The sequence below is a fragment of the Phlebotomus argentipes genome, unplaced genomic scaffold, assembly GCF_947086385.1.
Source record: "Phlebotomus argentipes unplaced genomic scaffold, Phlebotomus argentipes genome assembly scaffold_18, whole genome shotgun sequence".
In the NCBI taxonomy this organism is placed as follows: domain Eukaryota; kingdom Metazoa; phylum Arthropoda; class Insecta; order Diptera; family Psychodidae; genus Phlebotomus; species Phlebotomus argentipes.
Genome location: NW_026776177.1, coordinates 17,416,602 through 17,437,239, shown reverse-complemented (window position 1 = coordinate 17,437,239; position 20,638 = coordinate 17,416,602). Strand labels below are relative to the sequence as shown.

The following is a 20,638-nucleotide window of genomic DNA, read 5'->3' as shown; positions in this document are numbered from 1 at the left end:
GAATTTATTAGGTCAACCACGAAATATTTTCACTGTGTAGTCAATGTACTTACGTGGCCCTGACATTTCTGTGAGAAGCTGCGATCTCTTGTCACCGATCGCCGTCATAAGATCATTCATTGCGGTCAGTTCCTGTTTCGCACCGTCGCTACGTAATTTAGACGGTCGAGAGAGCCAGTCGGACACGATGGCCTGTTGTTTGTTGATCCAATCGTCCAGTTCAGTCCTTTGTCTCTCCAATAGCTCCAATTCCGCGATCGCCTTCACAAGATCACTCAAATATGTTTGAATCTGAAAAGAACGTATTATTTCTATTAGTACGGACAAGAATGCATTTTAAAATCAACCAGTCTCATACCTGATCGAGCTGATCTTCAAGCTGAGCTCGTACTTTGAGCTCCTTCTCAGGAATTGGTTGCATGGCCGATTCAATGGGAGAACTTGGACGACTGATGCTCGCTGTGGCGGATTCGCAAGCTGCAACAGCGGAAGCCAATCGCGCCTTCTCCTTCTGGAGCCCATTGTGGAGCTCTTGGGCGAATTTCAGTTGAACCTTGCAAGCATCAAGTTCACTTGGCACTTCCTCGGGTGGCATGATTGCTTCATTTCTGATCAGTTGTTGCTGAATATCCTCAAGTGTATCTTCATATTCCTTGAACTTCGCCATACTCTCCTCTAGACGTTTCTTGATTTGAATTGACGTCAACAAGAGAGAATTATAGCTGTCCTGCACATTCTTCAAGTGGGTCTCAATAGTGTTTTTGATGTATGGATTGCAGTGCTCATATCGACTTATCTGGTTATTACCCTTCGCCTTCAGATCATCCAAATTGGCTTGGTACTTTTGAATCTCATCCAGGAGAATTTCATGCTGATTCAACTGTTCCTGGGTTTGCTCGCGATTAGTTATGTACAGAGAATTGTGTGCCATAAGTTGGAAGGACACCTGAAGAAGCCACTTTTCGGTCTCTTGCAAACTCTGATGGTATGACAAATAGTCATCAATTTCCGTCTGTAATCCATTGATGACAGACTCGCATTTGGAGTTAAGATGATCCCAGCGAATAACTAAGCGATTTGCCTCCTCAATTTCATTGGGAGTCTTAGACCACGAGCTGAGTTCCTTGGCTTCAGATTTAATGTGATCCAGATCACTCTTCTTGCTCTGAATGTCTCCCTTGATATTCTTAAATCTCTCCTGTAGCGTCTTCATTTCACTGAGATCACCCTTATTCTCGAGATTTCCATTGAGAATCGCCTCAACGTCACTCAGCCATTTTTCAAATTTGTTCTTCGCATCGCGATAGTCCTCCCATCTCATGAGATTGCTCTTTGCCTTAGCAATACCATCATTCACGTCGCGATTCAGTTTGTCCCATGACTCTTGGATCTTGTCCATTTCCACTTGCAAATCGTCCTGCCGATCAGCCGGCGTCACACTCAGAGTCTTTGTAAATGCATCTTGGACAATAACAAACAGGGATTGTCCTTCTGGGAGACGACTGTACACATTGTTAAGGGAGTTGAGATTTTGACGGGTTGCCGCTTCATTACCAAGTACTGCACACTCCTTGATAGTGCCCTCCTTACCAGCAATCCACTTCTCCATCTGTTCCTTGTAGACTAAGAAGTTGGTTTGATCCGCTAGACATTTCTCCGCCTTGGAAACAAAGGCTGTAAACGGAAAATGAAGTTATCCATAAAATTTTCTTCACTTTTGGATACATAATTTGGACTTTAAAACAATACATAATAATAATACACATAGCAATGTATTTTTAAGAGGACGATCATCTCACCTTGAGCCGAGTTGAGAAGCTGAGAATATCTTCCTTGGAGATCAACTGTTTTGTCTCTCACCCAAGTACAAGCGCTCTGTTCCATAAGGGTTTCACAGCAGTCACTGAGATCCTCCATGTTCTCTCTCTGGTTCTGAACATCTTCCAGGATTTTCTGCAAATGATAACGATTCATGCAAGGAATTAGTCACAAGACGAGACGCTAAAGTATACGAATTATCTACCAAACTCACCTTGCAATCAGCCAAATCATTTGTTGTTATTTCTCCTCTCGTCTCCATCTGACGAATCTTGGCCTCATATTCTTGCAGCCACTTTCCGATCTGATCTGATTTCTCCGTAAACTTATTCCAAGTGGCGATGCAATTGGTCAAGGCGTCATGTGATTGCTTCGTGGTGTGTTGCAAACCATCCCAATCAGATTTCAATTGCTTAATCTCCTGATTGATCACATCCTGACCCTCACGACCACTGGTTGCGATCACATGGCCGCTCAACTCAATTGTATTCTCCATCAAGATCTTCCCCTCGGGCTGAGACAACTCAATTTCCCGCAGTTTCGTCTGCTTCTCCATCAATTGAGGTTTGTCTCCATGAGAATCTGAACAGTGCTGAATATCCATTTTTGTCTTACGAATCCATTCGGAGATTTCGCCATAAGCGAGCTTGTAATTCTCATGATATTTCACCTGATTTTCCAGGTTTTCTATGTTCTTGGCAATGACTCCCTGGCAATTCTCAAATCTCTTCAAACACGTGTCAAACTCCTTCTTGTCCAAGCTCTCATCATCTCTCAGTTTGTTCTTGATCTTTTCAATGGTATCATTGTACGTGATCATGTCTTTCTGAAGAGTGCGGTTCTTTTCCAAGTTTGTTTTCTTCTCACTCAATTCATTCAAATACGCATCTGCTTGTTGCAAATTGGGCTCGACTTCATCCAACCACTCATTAAGGATCTTAATCAGCTTAGTCACATCATCCAATTGAGCTGCCCGATTTGTCAACTTCTGCTTAATATCGCCAATCTCTGAGATCAATTTTTCAAACTCATGCTTGAGATTTTCAGTGTTCTCTTGAATTTTGGCAGCGCCATTGATCTCTGTGTTCATGATCACTTTCTCTTTCAGTTCAATCGTGTATCTGAGTTTATTTTGACCTTGTTCCACCATCTGTTTGATATTCTGAATGGTGTTGAGTTTGTGATTCACCTCGGCAATCGTATTCGGGATCTCCAGACATTCATTCAACTTGTCATGAATCGCCTCCACCCAATCCTGACATTCACCATACAGCGCTTGATGCTGCTGATGCTCTTGATAGTGCAACTCAAGTCGGCGCATCACTTCCTTGGCTATTGACAGAAGAGCATTGTATTTTGTGGTGAGTTGAGTCACTCCATTGCTAATTCGGGTGTCAGCACAGATTTCCAGGAGAGTCTGCGCTGTTATATTGAGTTGATCAAGCTCACGTTGCCAGTCGAAAATTGTCTGCAAGTGGTTCTGGAATTGTTCTAGCACATTCTTCTTCTCCTCCAGACTGTCTTGCAACTTGTTGTATGACTGCACCAGGGTTTCCGTCTCCGTGAGCCAATCAAGAGCTTCCTTATACTGATCATCGTATTCTGTCCACTTGACAATGCCAATCTCAAGTCTCTGCTTTGCCTGCTTCAAATTTTCACTGCAAGAATCATAATTCATAAAAATGTAACAATTTGAAACAATAATTATAATCTATTTTCAGTATACTCACACAAAGTTGTCAAACTCTTCTTGAAGGAGCGCCACTTCCTCCTCAATCACTTCCCGATCAACCGGAATGGCATTGTGACAAGCGATTTCTCCTTGCTCCAATACTTTGTTCAGCTTCGGAGTCCCTTCGTCATTCACCTCATTCTGCAGCAATCGAATCTGACCCAGTTTGTTGGTTAGAGTCTCCTTGTCTCCCACAGGCTCTGAACTCTTGCTGAGACGCTCTTTAGCGTTGCGCAGCCACTGAGCAAAGTCATTCCCAGCATCGATTAACGCCTGATGATTCTCAATTGTCTCCTTTTGCTTTTCGTACAAGTCCTTAGCCTGTTTGCTCAGATTTTCATACTTGAAAGATATCTCAGAAGCTGGGATGGCTTGCTGCAAATCGGAGGCTTTTGATGTGACAGACTGGATCATCGGTTCAAAGGACACAATGTCTTGGACAATGTTGTTTGTCTGTCTAAGGTTGGCCTTTCTCTCACTGAGCCCTGATGCCAAGCCTGGTTGTCCTTTCTTCGATTTCGCCACCTTCTGCTCACACACTTGTTGGAGTTTGGCCTCACGATCGGAGATCCATTGCTGCAATTGGGAGTAACTGGAACTGTAGTCTGCCCACTGAAGAAGACTAGTCTCCAGATGAACCTTCACAGTTGACATCTTCTTCACCAGTCGATCCCACTCATTTTGAATCTCCTTGATCTGATTATTGATCACTTCCTTGCCATCTGAGCGTGTACTTCTCAGGACTTTCTCACCATTATTCACAGTTGTATGAACAAGATTCTGGCCTTCTTCGCGGCGGCGAATTAAATCGGTGATCTGTTGCAATTTCGCCTGCAGTGTTTCCTTATTGGAACTGCTGGACGCTTCGCTGCACTCTCGAATAATTTCTTTAGCATTCTCAATCCAATTGCGCGCATTGTTCGCACACTCATCAAACTCCTTGTGTTGTTCATAGTTTGTCTCGACTTTCTTGTACACGTCCTTTGCCAGATTCACCTGCACTTGAAAACGAGAATTCAAATGCCGGAGTTGATTGTTGACATACGTATCCAAGTGAGAGGCCAATAAAGGAGCTGCAGATTTATTAAATCTTTCAATGTCCTCTCGACCCTTCTCCAGTCTCTTCAAGATGTCATCCATTTCCTTCACCTGCTTTTGCTTTTCATGAAGCGTGGGCAGAAGATTCAACTTGTGATTCTTCACGAGAATATCAATTTGTTGAAGCCACTCTGAGAGTCTCTCATATTCTTCCTTATATTCCCTCCACAGGATCACTGTCGACTCCAGTTGATCCTTCTGCTGAGAGATCTCCCTGAATAGTGACTCAAAGTTTTCACGAAGTTCCGCGATATCTCGACGAATCACTTCCTGTCCAGGCTCTGATGTGCTCGCAAGGACAACTTCACTTGTATGTTGAAGATGTTCCACCAACAATTCACCTTGAGGCTGTTTATTGAGCAACGCTTCGAGAGGTGTCAGAATATTCTCAATCGTTAGCTTGTCACTCAAAGTTTGTTGCTTTAGTGAAGGGAACTTATCACGAGCTCTCGCCATCCAAGCAGATAAATCATCATAGGCTTCTTTATACAATCGATGATCACGATATTCTTCCTCGCGCTCAATCATGAGCTTGTTCATCTTGTCTGATAACAAATCAAATTTGTCAAGAATTTGCTGAGCTTGATTAGCAGCCAAACTCTGTTGGCCACTGGCAATCATTTCTCTCGCCTTAGCCTTCAGAATATCAACATCCATTCTTTCGAGGCGAATTTTCTCCACTGCATTTTTAATGCGCTCCAGCATTGCTCGTTTCTCTGTCATTGTCGCTTGATAGTTACACAACTCCTGATACGTATTCTCCATCCATTCAGCAGTTTTGTTCACATTCTGCACCTCTTCCAGAAATCCTGACCACTGGTTGATTGATGCATCCAGTGATGTCTTCACATCGATCATCCTGAGTGCTAATGTCGACCAGTCCTCTTGCAATTTCGTGAGAAGCTTATTGATCGCCTCATGACCAGCCGGAGCGGTATTGGCCAAGACATTCTGTGCCGTCTCAATGACAGACTGTACTTTACCGAATCCCTCATCTTTAAGCAGAAGGAGATCCTGGATAGTGGCCAATTTATTCTCCAAGTCCTTGGGCGATGTAGCCGACAGATCAGAGCAGTAGTCAAGTTTCTGCTTAATATTGTCGAGCCACTGATTACAATCATTGAGCTTATTGTCGAATTCCTGATGACCAGATACATATTGCTGCCAACGAGAGTGAAGTTCTTTGACCTTAAGACAAACCTGCTGGTATTTAAGCACTAATTCTGAGATTTGAGTACTACGGGAACTTGCCAATCCTTTGTACAGCAACTGAGCACGCTCAGTCACACTATCAATTTCCAATTCCTTGGCACGAACTTCACCCTGCAACTCTTTGAGGGCTTCCAATTGTTCAATTTTCTCGGCCTTGGTTGTCTTTAGATCAATAGCATGCAATTTACTATCTGTCCCAGAAATCCATGCAACACACTGATCACGGAGCTTCTCGTATTCATCCCACTGCTGCAGCTTAGCCATTACATTATCAATGGCCGTCTGGACAGATGACACCAAAGCTTCCCACTCCTGCTGGGAGTTGTCAACTTGAGCCTTAACGTTCACCTGACCCTCCTCCGCTGTGCCAGGAAGAACTTTCTCGCCAAGAGCACGGATATCGTTAATTCGACTCGTCTCATCGGTATACTCTTGCTGCACTTTCTTCAGACGATCAAGATTGCTGGCCAAGGAGACACGATCAACGTCCAAGTCTCCCCACAGATTGACAGTGTTGTGGGCTGCTTCAATAAATTCTTGGGTATCCATAACGGCTTTACAGTACAGCTGGTGATCATTCACTATATTCACATACGTTTCTAGGTGCTTTTGTGCCAGTTTTAGTAAATTTCCGTACCTCTCCTCAAGACCTCTGAATTGATTCTCAATTGTTTCATTCTGTTCAGGCAGATTTTCAATCAAATCCTTCAAATTAATCATTTCCGGCTTGTGATTTTGAATATCTGCGAGATTATCGCGATAATTTTGCAATTGAATCCGTTTCTCATCAAGAGTAGATTTTAGTATCAAATTCTCACTCAGCTGTGATTCCATATTTGTCAAGTAATCCTCCAGATTTTGAGAACACTCCTCGAAACCAGACCATTTGGACAGTTTCGTTTGAAGAGCTCTTGTCAGTGTTCCCAGATTATCGAATAACTTCTCCATCTCATGTTGAAGTTCCTGTAGCTGTTCTCGGATCGCTTCGCGACCTTCCAAAGCGGTTGTCTGATAAAGCTTCTCACCCAGTTCAATGGTATTGTTCAGCAAAAGAGTGGCATTGGCATTTTGTGACAACAGCTCTTGAACAGCATTATACTTCACAAGCAGATCTTCTTGAGAACCAGCCGTAGACAAATCTTGGCACTCTTGATATTTCACCTGAGCAGACGAAAGCCAATCTGAACACTGCTTGTACTTGTCGTTAAAGACTTCGTGATCTTGAACAGCTTGCTCGCATTTCTTCACAATCTCTTTGGCTGTTGTCTGAACCGACTGGAAGCGAGAGATAATCTGCTGAATGTTTCCTGACAGGCGCACCTCGCCGCTTCCTTGAATTAGTTCTGAAGATTCATCTGTTAAATTGTCCAGATTGCTTTCATGCTGCTGAAGACTCTTCAGAAGGTCCTTATATTTCGTCTGTTGTTCTTGCTTTTCACCCAGAGTCGATTTCAGACTATAATTTTTCAAGGAAATTTCCGAATCTGATATCCACTCGAGCAACTGCTCTAAATTACTGTCAAACTGTCTCCATTGGGCTATCTTACTGTCCATGCCACTCTTCACATCTGCCAGGGCAGACTTGAATTTCTCAAAGTCAAAGCGCAAATTGGCCAAATCTCTACTCATGTTTTCCTTAGAGCGTGGTGGTATTAACTCTTCATTGTTTCTCAAATGATCACCAAGTACATTCAATTTTGCTTCACCATCCTGTAGGGAGTCTCCAATTTCATTCAGCTTACCCAAGCGTGACTGGAGAGTGGCCTTATTTCCTGCGAAATCTGAGTATGTCGCCAGAGAGTCCCACAAATTCTTCTGATAGTCTTGTTGAGTCTTGTGAAGCTCAGCGAAGATTTGGAAAATCTCGGACATTTTCTCCAATTGGGACAGTAGTTTGGCACACAGCGCCTGAACATTATTGTAGCGTGTGTTGATGTCTTCAACAACATTCTTGATCTCCTCTGGATTCTTCACAGATCCCACCTGAAGTAACTGATTTGCCTTCTCCGTTGTAACCTCGATCAGTCTCTTGTGCGCTGAAATATCCTGCCCTGCACTCTTCAGTTTCATCAGCTTTGTCTTGATCTCCTGATTTGTCGTCGACACGGATGCTTGATCTTTCTGTAGACCCTTCTCCACAACATCCAGCCACTGGAGCGCCTGCTGCAAGGTGTCTTTGTAATTGGACCACTGCATATTCTGCGATTGTTGGCGTTTCTGTAAATCCTTGAAATGCTCTTCCATGCTGTCCCATCGATCACGCACATCGCGCAATTCCTGACGGATCTTCTCCCTTCCCTGACCCAGGGTATCAGGCAATATCTTCTCCCCAAGCGTAATGAGGGATGAAATCATGCCGTCCGTGGCCTCTTTCTCCGTGATTAGTGATTGGAGAAGTGTTAGGTTGTCCGCAAGGGATTCAGGACTATCGAGGGCGGTTAGCTTATTCTCAATGGGGATTATCAGGGATAGGACTTCACGCATCTTGTTGTCATATTTTCGGTGATCCTCAACAAGACCTTGCCACCGATTAACAACTTCCTTGCTCAATACTTGAAGCAATTGGTAGCGATTTAGAAGCTGCATTGTCAATGTTTTAATCCTCTCAGTGCCACTTGAGCCCTGAAGACTGTGCGAAATGTCCACAAACTCATCGAAGTCCTTCTGTTTTTCAACAATTGCATTTCTCTCCTCGATGAATGTCTTCAGCTGGGACTCCTTCGTTTCAAGAGATGGCTGCAAGTGTTCCACTTTGAAGATGGTCTCCTTGCCTCGGCACCAGTTAGTGAGTTCTTCGAGTTTACTATCAAATTGTTGCCATTGACTCAAAATGGCTGTTTGCTTCGCCTTCAAATTCTCAATATTGGCAATGTGTGCCTCAAAAGCATTCTCGAGATCCACCACTTCGGCCTGGAGGATGTTCTTGCCATCAGTCGAAGTGCTCTTCCCCACAATTTCGATGTTCTCCTTCAATCCTTTCAGAGCATTCGCTCCTGTGGGGATATTCTTCTGCAGTTGATCCAAAATATTCATTCGGCGAGTGCTTTCAGATTTCTCTCCTGTGATGTCATCTGCTTCCAACGCCAATTCCTTCTCATTATTAAGCCAAGACTTGAAGTTTGCCAATAAAATGTTGTAGTTGTTGTGAATCTGAACACAATTCTCCAGATTGGACATCAACTCTTCTGATTTTCGAACGATGTTATCAAAGAGTTGTTTGATAGACTCAAAGTAGTGATTGAGTGAAGTGTCTTTTGTCTGGTCAACAAGATGTTGAGCTTTGTCACACACAGACTCCACAAGAGGATGATGAGATAAGATTTCCTGATGCATCAATCGATGGTTTTGCAATTGTGCTTTCTTCTCCTGAAGCGTACTCTTCAGCTCCATGTGATTCTGCATTGATTTTTCAACATCCTTGAGCCACTTGGTGAGTTGCTCCTGACTAAGAGTGAATTCACCAAATTGCAGAAGACACTGCTCCAATTTCTGAATGGCTGAATTCAAATCATCAGTATATTCATCCCACATTGTTCGCAAAATTCTCAATCTCTGTCGAACAATCTCTCTGCCATCAGGACTTGTGTGAGTGTACAATTTCTCACCCTTCTCAATTATACTCTCGAACTTTGAGCTATCAAGAATACGTTTATCTGCCAATTCTTTAATCTTATTAAGTCGATCTTGGAGAACTTCCAGATCTCCCACAGCTTCGCCATTCTCATTCAGAGTGGCAATCGTATTCTCCAGATTGTCTTTGAATTCATCATACTCTGTATTGAAATCTTTGTGATCCTTTGTGTAGTTCTCATATTTTGCAATTGAGTCTTTGCAACTATTTTTCACAGCTTGACAACGTGTGTTGAGCCGAGACACTTTCAGTGCTAATTCTGGTTCATTTTCAATATGACGCGCTTTCTCATTGATCTCTCCAATTTCCGTGGACTTGGCATTAATCTCATTTGCCAAATTCTTCAAATTGTTGAGATGTTGCTCCTTAGCTTCAAGACCATTCTTCAAGCTCTGATCTTTTACAATATTTTCCATTTGCTTAAGCCATTTATCGCAATTCTCCACAATGTTCTGGAATTCATTCAATTGACTACACATTTGATCGTGTTTCTTCAGCGCTTCGCGACATTGATCAATGAACTCCTTCCATGTCTTCTTCTGCTCTGCACAGTTATTTAAAAGTGCCTCGTGTCCGTTCTCATGAGTCTCTGGCAGAATTGTCTGCAATTTCTCGAAGCAAGTGTCAAAAATTGCATCTCCCTCTGGTTCCTGTTCCAGCAGATTCTCAATGATCAGCCGTTTCTCCTGTGAAGCTTCCTTTTCAAATTTATCCACATCCAAAACATCCACAGCAGTCACTTTTAGTGCCACTAACCAATCAGTTGCCTTCTCCAGTATCTCATCGTAACATTCGTGATTCTGCACATGGTTCTTATACACATCTATCTTGCCATTTACTTGCTTGGCGAGCTTGTCAAACTCAGAAATTTGATTAGAGACCTTTTCTAGGAGGCTCTTATCCGCCAACTTGCTAGTCTTGGCCTTTAGTTGATTCAAATTCTGCTTTTGATGCTCAATGTCTTTCAGCTGCGTCTTGTATTTCTGCAGAAGAGCCTTTTTCTCCACCAAATTCGTTCCCAACTCCATTTGAGCAGGTATTTTGGCAGAAGAATCCGTCAACCATTGGCTCGTCTGAGCAATATTCTCCTCAAGAGATGCCTTCTGAATGAGAATTCCTTCAAGATTCTTCAAAGTATTTACCACATCATTCTGGAGTTTATCGAAATCTTCCCTTACCGATTTGATATCATTTCGAATTGACTCACGATTAGCAGATGTTGTAACTGAACACAATGCTTCTCCAGAATCATTGAGCTTATCAATCAGAGCCCTGCCATTCTCCAATTCTGGAATCATAGCTTTCACTTGATTGATTAATTCCATCTTGGGAGTTTCACTCTTTGCTAGTTCCTGCGACAAATCTCCAAAAGCTTTCTGAGTCTTCTGCAGCCATTCTTTGCATTCATTTAGATTGTCTCCAAAGGACACGCCATTGGCCTTAACGTCAGAATGTCTGATCAATTGATTGCCCACCTGCTTCAGCACTGCAGCATATTTTTGTCCCAGATGAGTCACAACTTGATTAGGGCGGGCTTCTGGATTTTTCTCATTTAGAACTTTACCCAGCTGCTCTAGTTTCTTCAATTTTGGTGCTACATCTTCGAGTGTGGATTTGTATGATTTGATTTTCTCCAGAGTACCATCGATGGTAGCAAGATTAATTTGAGTTGCACAGCCTTCCTTCAAATCTCCCTCAACCTGTTTCACAGTGGAAATAATACTCTCTGATGTCTTTTCATAATCCTCCCACTCGGAAACATTCTCCAGAAGAATATCACGTGTCTTTCCACAATTCTCTTTGAGATCCTCTAATTCTCTGATCAAATTATCATGATCATCGATTAACTTCTTGAGATTGTCATCCGCAGCGATATTTTCTAAAAGTTTAAGTGAATTTTTCAGATCCACATCGCGATTCTCAATATCACCAATGCTTCTTTGAATATCATTCAGAGCTGCTTTCTTCACCTCCAAATTGTATTTGTCACTTCCCGGTTCTGGAAGACACCAAGCGATCTTCTCCTTTTGTGTGCCAATCATTCGGCGGAGAATATCAATTTTGTCCGCATGCAATTTTCTCAAGAACTGTATGAGAGTCTCCTCAATTTTATTAGCATTCGCATGGACGTTCTCATATCTCTTCTGCACATTGTTAAGCTCTTTCGGAATTATGGAATTTGCAATAGATGGATGAATTTCTTGCATTTCCACTACACGGCTAGCCAAATGATTGATTTCGTCCCCACAATTTGTCAGCTCCTGCTTCAAGATGTCACACGTCTTAATGCGTTCAATGATCTTCGTTGTATCACCAGACATATCATCACATTTTATGAGTGCCTCTCTGATTTTATTAACTGCTTCACCAAACAATTTTATACACGTGCGAATTTCCTTCTCTTGTGCATTGAGTGTTTGAGCCATTGCCTCCAAGTGCCGAGCATTGCTCTCGACAGTGCTGAATTGCTCATCGACAGAAGCAACGAGACTCCCCAACATTGGCAGATCCTCCTTCTTTAATTCCTTGAGTTGTTCAACTTTCTCGCACAGTTCCTTCTTCAGTGACATATACTGAGGCAACTCATTCTTATACTTATTCAATCGCACAGCACTGTGTTCAAGTTCTTGGATATTTTTCGCCGAATCACAGAGATTCTGATTCGTATCACTCAACCACGGGAATAATTCGTTCTTCAGCAAATCAATCTGCTTCCACAGAGCGCTCTCAGTCTCAAACTGCTGAGCTTTTTGAGCCACACTGTCCAAAACAGCCTGGTATTGCTGATGAGCATCTTCAACCACCTCCACAACTTCCACCGGCTGTGATTGATACGGTGTCTCAAAGAGTTTCAACAGTTGATTACTCTTCTTCTCCAATTCATCCAGCGGAGCCTTGCATTTGCGAGCAAACTCTAGTGATCTCTTCGATGCTTCTGAAGCGTGAATGATGTTCTCCTCATCGGCGACATCAACGGGAATGAGATTAGCCAATTGTACGGCCTTTCCCATCTCACGTGAAAACTTATCCTTGGCATCCACGTACTCTTTCATCGCCTGATGAATCACACGATAGTTGGCAATCCGATCAGCAATTTCCTGATTCAAATTCTCCCACTCGCGGTCCATCATGAGCAGTGCCTCCTGCACTTGATGTGTCCCTGAAATATCAGCACTCATCACAGTGTTGCCGGCGTCGTGGATTCTCTGCCTCATTGGAGCCTGATTCCTTAGCGTATTGCCCAGAATCGTAAGCTCATTTAGCACATGCTCTAAATTTGATGGCGTCAACTTTGTGGCTGTGATCTCGGTCAATTTCGCCCGAGCCTCATTCAAATTGGTAACGAATGATTTCTCTAATGTGGCAAAGTTATCTTTCTGCTTTGTTTGCTTCTCTGACGAATCAATTTGGTCCACAGTCTTCGCCTTCAAGGCATCCAATTTGGTCTCAACGGCATTGAAGAGTTGCGGAAGATTGAGAATATTCCTCGTGGTTTTGTCACGCACCTGAAGACAAGAGAGTTCCTCATTCAAGTGCGGTTGTGTCTTCCAATCTGCAACACTCTTAGCAATGTCATCGATTTCCGATAAGATCCCTTCCAATTTTGATCTGTTCTTGCTTTCAGGGCTCTCTAGTTGGTGTTGAATGTGTTCCAAATGGCTGTTTGTCTCACTCAGCCATCCTAGAAGTTCTGTCCACTTTTCAAGAGCTTTTCTTTTATGCTCCAAGTTTGTGTCCAATTCTTGATAATCCGATACCAGAGAGGTGTAAGCTTCATTCAAAGCTGTTGCATCTTCAGGAGGTGCCTCCAAGACCATTGACTTCACCTCGTTGTAGATCTTATTGAAAATTGGCTTCTTATCGGCACTGTCCTGTTGCAACTCGTGAACAATCTGTGCAGCATATTCCAATTTATCCGTTGTGATCTCATCTGTTTGCATCGACTTGGACCTTGTCTCGCCGATCCAATTAGAAAACTCAGCCAATTGAGTATTGAAATCTTGGCGACTCATGATTGCATCCATAATTTCATTAATCTTGTCACGAACTCCCTCGGAGAGATTTCCAATTCTCTGCTTCATCACATTCAGACGCTCCTTCAGGGCTGTAGCTCCCTCGGGTGCCACAGAAATGGCGATATTGTCCGAATTCTGTGTGAGTGCCATCAATTTAGCTTGATGTTCAGATATTTCATTGTTATATGACTTCAATTTTATCAATTCCTTTTCCAACTTCTCAATTTGTGGCGTTTGCAAAATTTTTGGACGCTTCTGTAGAACTTTCTCTGTATCATTGATCCATGTTTCCAATTTAGTGGCATCTGCATCGAAGTTTTGCCAATTTGACACCAATTTCTCAATCTTATTCCGTTGTTGTTTGGCATTTTCATGCACTGAATTCCATCGAGAGTTTATTGAATCTAATTCATCAGGAGCATTCGTTTTACAACTCAAATTCTGACTGATTGTTGCCGCATTCTGGAGTTTTCCCAGTTGATTCTCACACTCTATTTCAAATTGCTTTGCCTGCTGTTGCAGTAGAACAGCTTCTTGAAGGGAGACTGGCTTCGGTGCTGAGACATTCATTTTAATCTCGATATTTTCAATTTGTGGCTTAATCTCCTTCAATTCGGCCTGATATTTCTGCCAGTTTGTCAAGTCATGCTGTATCACATTGGCTTTATTGTCGAAATTGCGACTTATGGCACTGAAAGTTTCTTGCAGCTTGTGAACTTCGTTCTTCAAGCGTTTTGCCTCCCCCAGATTGCCCTCCTTGGGCGCCAGATCACTAGCATCACTGCCCAGAAGATCAAGCTGCCGCATTTTCTCACTTAACATCTGCTGAATCGATATCATCTTGGCCTTCTTCTCCTCTGGCGTCAGATCAACCGACTGCAGTGATTCTATCAACTGAGGAGCAGACTGAGCAGCCCAGGCCTGAAGTTCAGCCAATCTCTCCTTGTAGTCATTCCACTTATGACTGTAATCCTCGAGGTACTCAACCCTCTCCTTCACGTGATCCATTGTCCTGGAAAATTGCTTCTCCAATTCAGCCACATCCTTGGATAATTGTGGTTGCTTCTCAGTCGCCGTCAGAGGAATGAGGCTCTCTGATAATTCCCTGAGACGCTCAATCATCAGCTTAGAGGCGTGCTGCAAGTGAGCATTTAAGTCTCTTTTTGCCTTCAAATCGGAACTCACATTCTTAGGATCTGTCTGAAGAGGTGTAATCGACCTCAATTCCGTTTCGGCATTTCCTAGTAAACTAATGATTTCTGTCCTCTGTTCTGTGTACTCATTCCACACTTGTTGGGTGTCTTTCAGAGTCTTCAATTTATCAATAGACTCATTGTACGCCTCCTTCCATCCGGACTCCAGGGACTTCACTTCCACTGTGACAAAGGAGGGCGCATGAACGTCCTTGCTTAAATCCTTGCCACGCTGCAACATCGACACGATATTCGGACGCTGCTGATCGAGTTGATTGATGGCATACTGCTGCTCCTGCACCATCTTATTCACCTGAGCTAAACTCTCGGGCGCCTGAGCGGACAACGTTTGATCTCGGACTTTGTTAAGCAGGGTCACAATTTCACGCACTTCTCGCCGGTAGGTGTAACATTTTGAGAAAATTTCTGTACGCACCATTGTTACCTCGATGGTGGGGATGAGATTCTTGTAGCGCGCAATCATCATCTCCAACTTCTTCTGCTCCTCGGCCGCTTCACTCTCACTGGCATACGGCAGCAGCGAGTCGAGGCACTTTACAAGCCACTTCATGTTCTCCCTCTTGGAATCTGCATCATGGCAGATTTTCTGCGGAGGCACAAGAGACAGAAAAAAAAGATATAAGTAGAGATTCTCATCCAGAGTGGGGAATATTCAACGCAAAACACATATGATGTATGGTTTTGTTAGTGGAATTAATGAAATGAATAAAATTACCACCAAGCTTTGGAGCTGCATGTTAAAGAGAGCAATATAGAAATTATGAGACAACATATTACACAGATATGAGAGATGATATAATCATGGTCAGATGAGTGCTTACCTGGAAGACAACTCTCTCCCTCTCAAACTCCTCCATTGAATCCACTTCCGTGGTGATATTCTTTAGCGACTCATCCACAGAGTCCATCCAGATGACCATCTCTTGGAACTTCTGATGATACTGATCCCACTGAGCCGGAATCTTGTGCAGCATTTTCTTCACGCCCTCAATCTTCTCCGTCATCTGAGACCATCGCCGAATGGCATTCTCCGTGGCCTCGGCAAAGTGTCTCTCCGTAGGACGATTTTTCCCATACGCCAAAGTGATTCTCTTCATATTCTCTAGGCACTTTTCAATCTTCCCAACACTCCCTGTCATCTTGAAGAAGTCCTGATTTCTCCTCAAAATCGCATCGACGTCCTCATTGTTTATCAACGCCTGTTGCTCAAGATTGATCTCCTTCTCCACATCCTTCATCAACTGATTAAAGTTGTTCTCCTCCACACGAAACTCCAGATTAAGCAGATGATAGGGAAATGCTGACAAGACGCTTTTCCACCTCTCCTGCAGGGCTTCAACTCCACTCACAGTCATCTGTTGCTCCTGCGCTGGCAAACACTTGAGCAAATCCTGAGCTGATTGCACCAACTCATTCATCCACCGCTCGTTCAATGTGTCAAAGAAGAGCTTTTGCGTCTCAATGACTTCCTTCACCTCCATCGGCCGCTCACTGAGGAAAACCTCAGCCTGACTGAGCCAGTGAACTATCACACGTTCGTTGTCACGGAAATTTCGCCAGCATCTCACCGCCTCGTTGAGACGATTCTCCCACTGCTGGGCATTGGATGTCACATACTCGAAGCGCTCATTCAACACCTTCATCCGATCCACAGCTTCGCCACAATCGATACTCTTCTCTGTGTTGACAGACTTAAGGACATTCTGGAACACCTTGTTCTTGCTATCCAGCATGGATTTGTAGTAAAGTGTACGCGTGAAGAACATTTTGTGGCGATTGAGTTCACTATTCAGATGATCGCGTCCTCCGGCAAGTGACAATGAACTGAGGAGAGCCTCAGCTTCATTGAGCCACTCATTGATCTCCCTCTGACCACTCTCGAGAGACTCATGCTGCACGAGGAGTTGATGGAAGAGATGAAGGCGAGAAGGAATCATTGCACGGACTCGCACAAGTGCTTCCTTCTCCTTCTTCAGAATACCCATATTCTTGTCCACCTCCTCGCGTGACAGATCTTGGATGAGAGTTTGAAAGACTTTGCTGATGTGTTTGAATAACTCCTCAATATCCTCAATCTCGCCTTGGAGCTTCTGCAAAGCCTCTCCATATTTCTTAATCTCATCTGTAGTGCCCAAAGATTGATTCTGCAACACTTGCTCAGCATATCTCAGCCAATTGCTGAGTCTCTCCAAGCCGTTCCGGTATTCCTGGCGATTCTTCAGTATATCACCAGCATGAACATAATGCTTGGTGGCACCAAAGAGTCTCTCCCAGCGCGATGAGAGATCATTAATTATGGCCTTCAACTCTGTGGATATTTCCTCTTCGCACGAGCCAGCGAGGAAATTTCCTGTATCCACAATTAATTGATACTTCTCACGCCAAACACCAATATCCTGGAAGAACTCCAATCTCTCATCCTCGGACTTCTTCACGTGAGCCTCAGCATCGCTCAACCAAGGGATAAATTCACTGGTAAGCAAATTCCAACGTTTCCAGTAAGCAATCACTTCCTCCAACATATTTTGAGCACAGCGCAATTCCATCGATACTGCAGCCCATCTTGTTTCGGTTTCTTGCATGAATCTCTCAATGTCTTCCACGTCATTCTTCGTGATATTTCCATCCCTCTTGTACTCCTCAACCACTTGTTGCATGTCCACGAAGGCCTTACTGAACTCCTGGAAAATCTTGTTGCGCGACACAAAGTTCGAGTACTGATCCAATAGTTGCTGCACCTTCTCCTGTCGACCGCACTTGGCTGTCCACAGCTTCAATTTGTTGTCCACGAGATTGAGGAAGGCAATAAGACAACACTTGTGCTCCAGGAATTTCAAACGGATGCGTCTCTGCGTGGCCTTCGGTCCAATATCATACAATCTCCTCTCCATCAGGGCAATCTCTTCGGGATTCACTGAAGGGTCCAGCGGGAAGCTCTTTGTCTTCTGAAACACCTCCACAATGTTGGGATATTCGGCGAAAAATTGCTTATGCTCCTCCAATTTGCGACTTATGATAGATGCCGTCTCTTCATTCATTACCGCGGGTATTTCATCATTCATGAGCAGGGTTTCAGCATCACATAGCCATTTGGCAACAATTTTGAAATTACCCGGCAGACGCAAATCCAAACTCCACAACCAATACAACATCTGACGCTCCAATTTACTCCACAGGCTCTCGATCAACTCATGCGCCCCATGAGGCACACCAAGTATGTTCTTCTTCGAGCTGGTCAATGTCAGGAATTTTTTGTACGCCGCTTGACGTGAATTATTCTCACCGTCGGCACTCAAGTAATCACTAAAGTTCTTCGACAGGCGATCTTCCTGAATTAATTGCTCAAATGTATCGGTTCTCTCCTGAAGCCAGCGCATAAATTCATTGTACTCCTGCTGAATTGTCGTCTCATGACCAACAGATTGCTGAAAGGATAAAAGAAGCACTTTTAAACACCCTTCTTTAACCACAATGAACAGTGAAGTGACAATACCTTTCTCGGTTCTGGATATTTGTGCAAGAACTGAGCCACATAGGTCATGATACTCTTCTCATCTGGCTTCTCAACATCAACATCTTCAGCATCCAGAATCCTGGCGATGCCCAGCTTCGCCTCAGCCACGTCAAAGGCTGTATTGAGGCGAGTTCTGTTAGATTCCTTTCTCATTTCAGCAATATTGACAAGATTTGTCTTAATCGAGTCAATCAAAGCCAAGAAGGCAATACCATCTCGCCAACTAGCACCAAAGTCCTTCACTTCTATGCCCGAATCCCTAGAAAATAGAAAATATATTATTAACTATTCAGCTCTTGAACAACAAATTTATTATTTATTTAAAAAAAAATCGTTAAAACCAATTCATTTTGTGCCCTATTCATAGAGTATTTTCTAAAAATAAATCCCCCGTCAAACTTCCACGTTATTTGCATAGGCACGACACGGAAAATTGTTTGATGGCTCAATTTGGCATGATCAAAAATTCATTGTTCAATGTCTCTGTAAAATTCCATTGTGTACTTTCAACTACTATTTTTAATTAATGTACAACAAAAACCCTCAGGTTTTGCAATAATAATCATAACCATCGTGTTGATAAGACAAACCTCTTCAGTCATAAAGACACGATCATTCAAGAGGTGATAATTAATATTTGCCATTTCAGACGGTAAATGGAGTGAGACAGCTTATGGGAAAATAATCTGGAAAACTCACCGCGGCAATGCATTCGTCACCCACTGAAGCAACGTATTGCGGGCACCTTGTCTCCACTTCTCGGCCTTTGCATCAGTCGGGGTTGTTGAAACGCCGGCACTATCCAGTGAACTGAGCGAACCGCCGAGGCCATGTCCTAAATACTCCAAAGCACGACTGTTCTCCTCAATCTGTTGATGCGGGGCGTATACAGAAAGCATACATATTAATATTTCACTCACAGTCGGGATTATGCAACGAGGAAATGCCATCAAGGGCTCAAAAGTGGGCAAAGTTCAAGGATTCCGTGACAACTCCTCCAAAAGCTATATTTAGTTATTGAGGGCAGTGACATTTTGCTGCGCAGCCTTTCACTTCTACGGTGCACCTTTTTCTCCCACATATTTTGTGACAATTTGCAATATTCTGCTACCGTTGCAATATGGTGAAATGGGGAGGGATTTGGTGGGTTTCCTTAAGCTCTAATTCTACCTTAACTCACCACCAATGAGGAAAATTCCACAACATCTACAATTCTCCGCTTTGTACGTAGCTTTGTGTGTTCAGGAGGTAAGCGTGTAGATTACATTGTAATTTCATCAATTCTCTTATCCAATATTGTGTGCTCACTAATCATCAATTCTACAGTGAGACTGTCTCAAGAGGACACTTTACATTGAACTACTGTCAAGCTCATACCACAGCTTTTACTTTCAAGACAATAAAGTACCCAAAAATACCGTACAAACATATGAATATAGGGAATATGGGAAGAGAGATGTTTACCTGGAAATACAGGATGATTGTCCAAATTAATCCAAGGACCACTGGTGGTCTCCCATCCACCAAGTCCGAGGGATTAATGTTGACAAGCTTGATGCGTTTGCTGGCCAGGAACTGCAGAGCCGTGTTGGCGTTACTCAAAAAGTGTGGTCTACGCAGGACGCGTCCCTTCTCCACTGGCAAGCGCTCACCGGAGAGCACTTCCAGCAGAGCCAGGAGTTTTGTGCCATCCTTCAGATCATGAATTAAGTCATCTACACGAAGCGGTGGAACTCGCTGTTTGACACGCAGTGAAAATCGGGGAAACAAGGGAGAGAGAAAAGCCATTAACAAATTTTGTCATAACAACCAAAATAAACGACCGTAAAACGATAAAAACCAATAAATTCTTTTACCTTTGATAAGTATGAATTAATCCAATTTACGAATGTCTTTTTCTGTACTCGTTCTTGTTCGTCTGCAATGAAGAAGAAGAAGAAAAAAAGAGAAGAATAAGTGTTTGCCTTCCTCTCACGTTTGTTAGAGATATCAGAGAAGCCCGCAATACTGCTAGATAGTGGAGAAGATAAAATTTTTGCAATTATACGGGTATATGTACATTTTTCATCCATTTCACTGCGATAAGTAAATCTTCGTTGACCGTGTAATTCATTAGCAGAGAGATGTATACAATTTAATTAGACTGGAGACATAATTCCTCGGTGAATTTTCACAAAGAAACCGACAATGAGTGCAGAAATTGATTACACAACACTCCCGTTGGTGTGCTGCAGAAGAGTTCACAATTTGACCTCCTCCTTCTGCACTCTGTGCAGCCGAACAGTGAACTGACTAAGGATTCCGCACTGTCTCTGCGAATGACTCCGCACACCGCCTACAATTCCGTCGCCTCTGTTTATTCAATAAAAGGATAAATTGTCGCGAGCAAGACACGGTTTTATT

The 20,638-nt window shown here is 43.2% G+C and overlaps 1 protein-coding gene across 1 annotated transcript in view; it reads right to left on the bottom strand.

Moving 5' to 3' along the window:
• Positions 1-20,638, bottom strand: part of LOC132259053 (muscle-specific protein 300 kDa-like) — a 63,130-nt gene that overhangs the window by 34,638 nt on the left and 7,854 nt on the right. Inside the window, 10 exon segments of the mRNA XM_059756599.1 lie at positions 54-358; positions 360-1,674; positions 1,800-1,953; positions 2,033-3,476; positions 3,549-15,307; positions 15,543-18,146; positions 18,215-18,494; positions 18,935-19,104; positions 19,700-19,972; positions 20,092-20,153. Of these exon segments, the coding sequence (XP_059612582.1) occupies positions 54-358; positions 360-1,674; positions 1,800-1,953; positions 2,033-3,476; positions 3,549-15,307; positions 15,543-18,146; positions 18,215-18,494; positions 18,935-19,104; positions 19,700-19,972; positions 20,092-20,153 (18,366 nt within the window).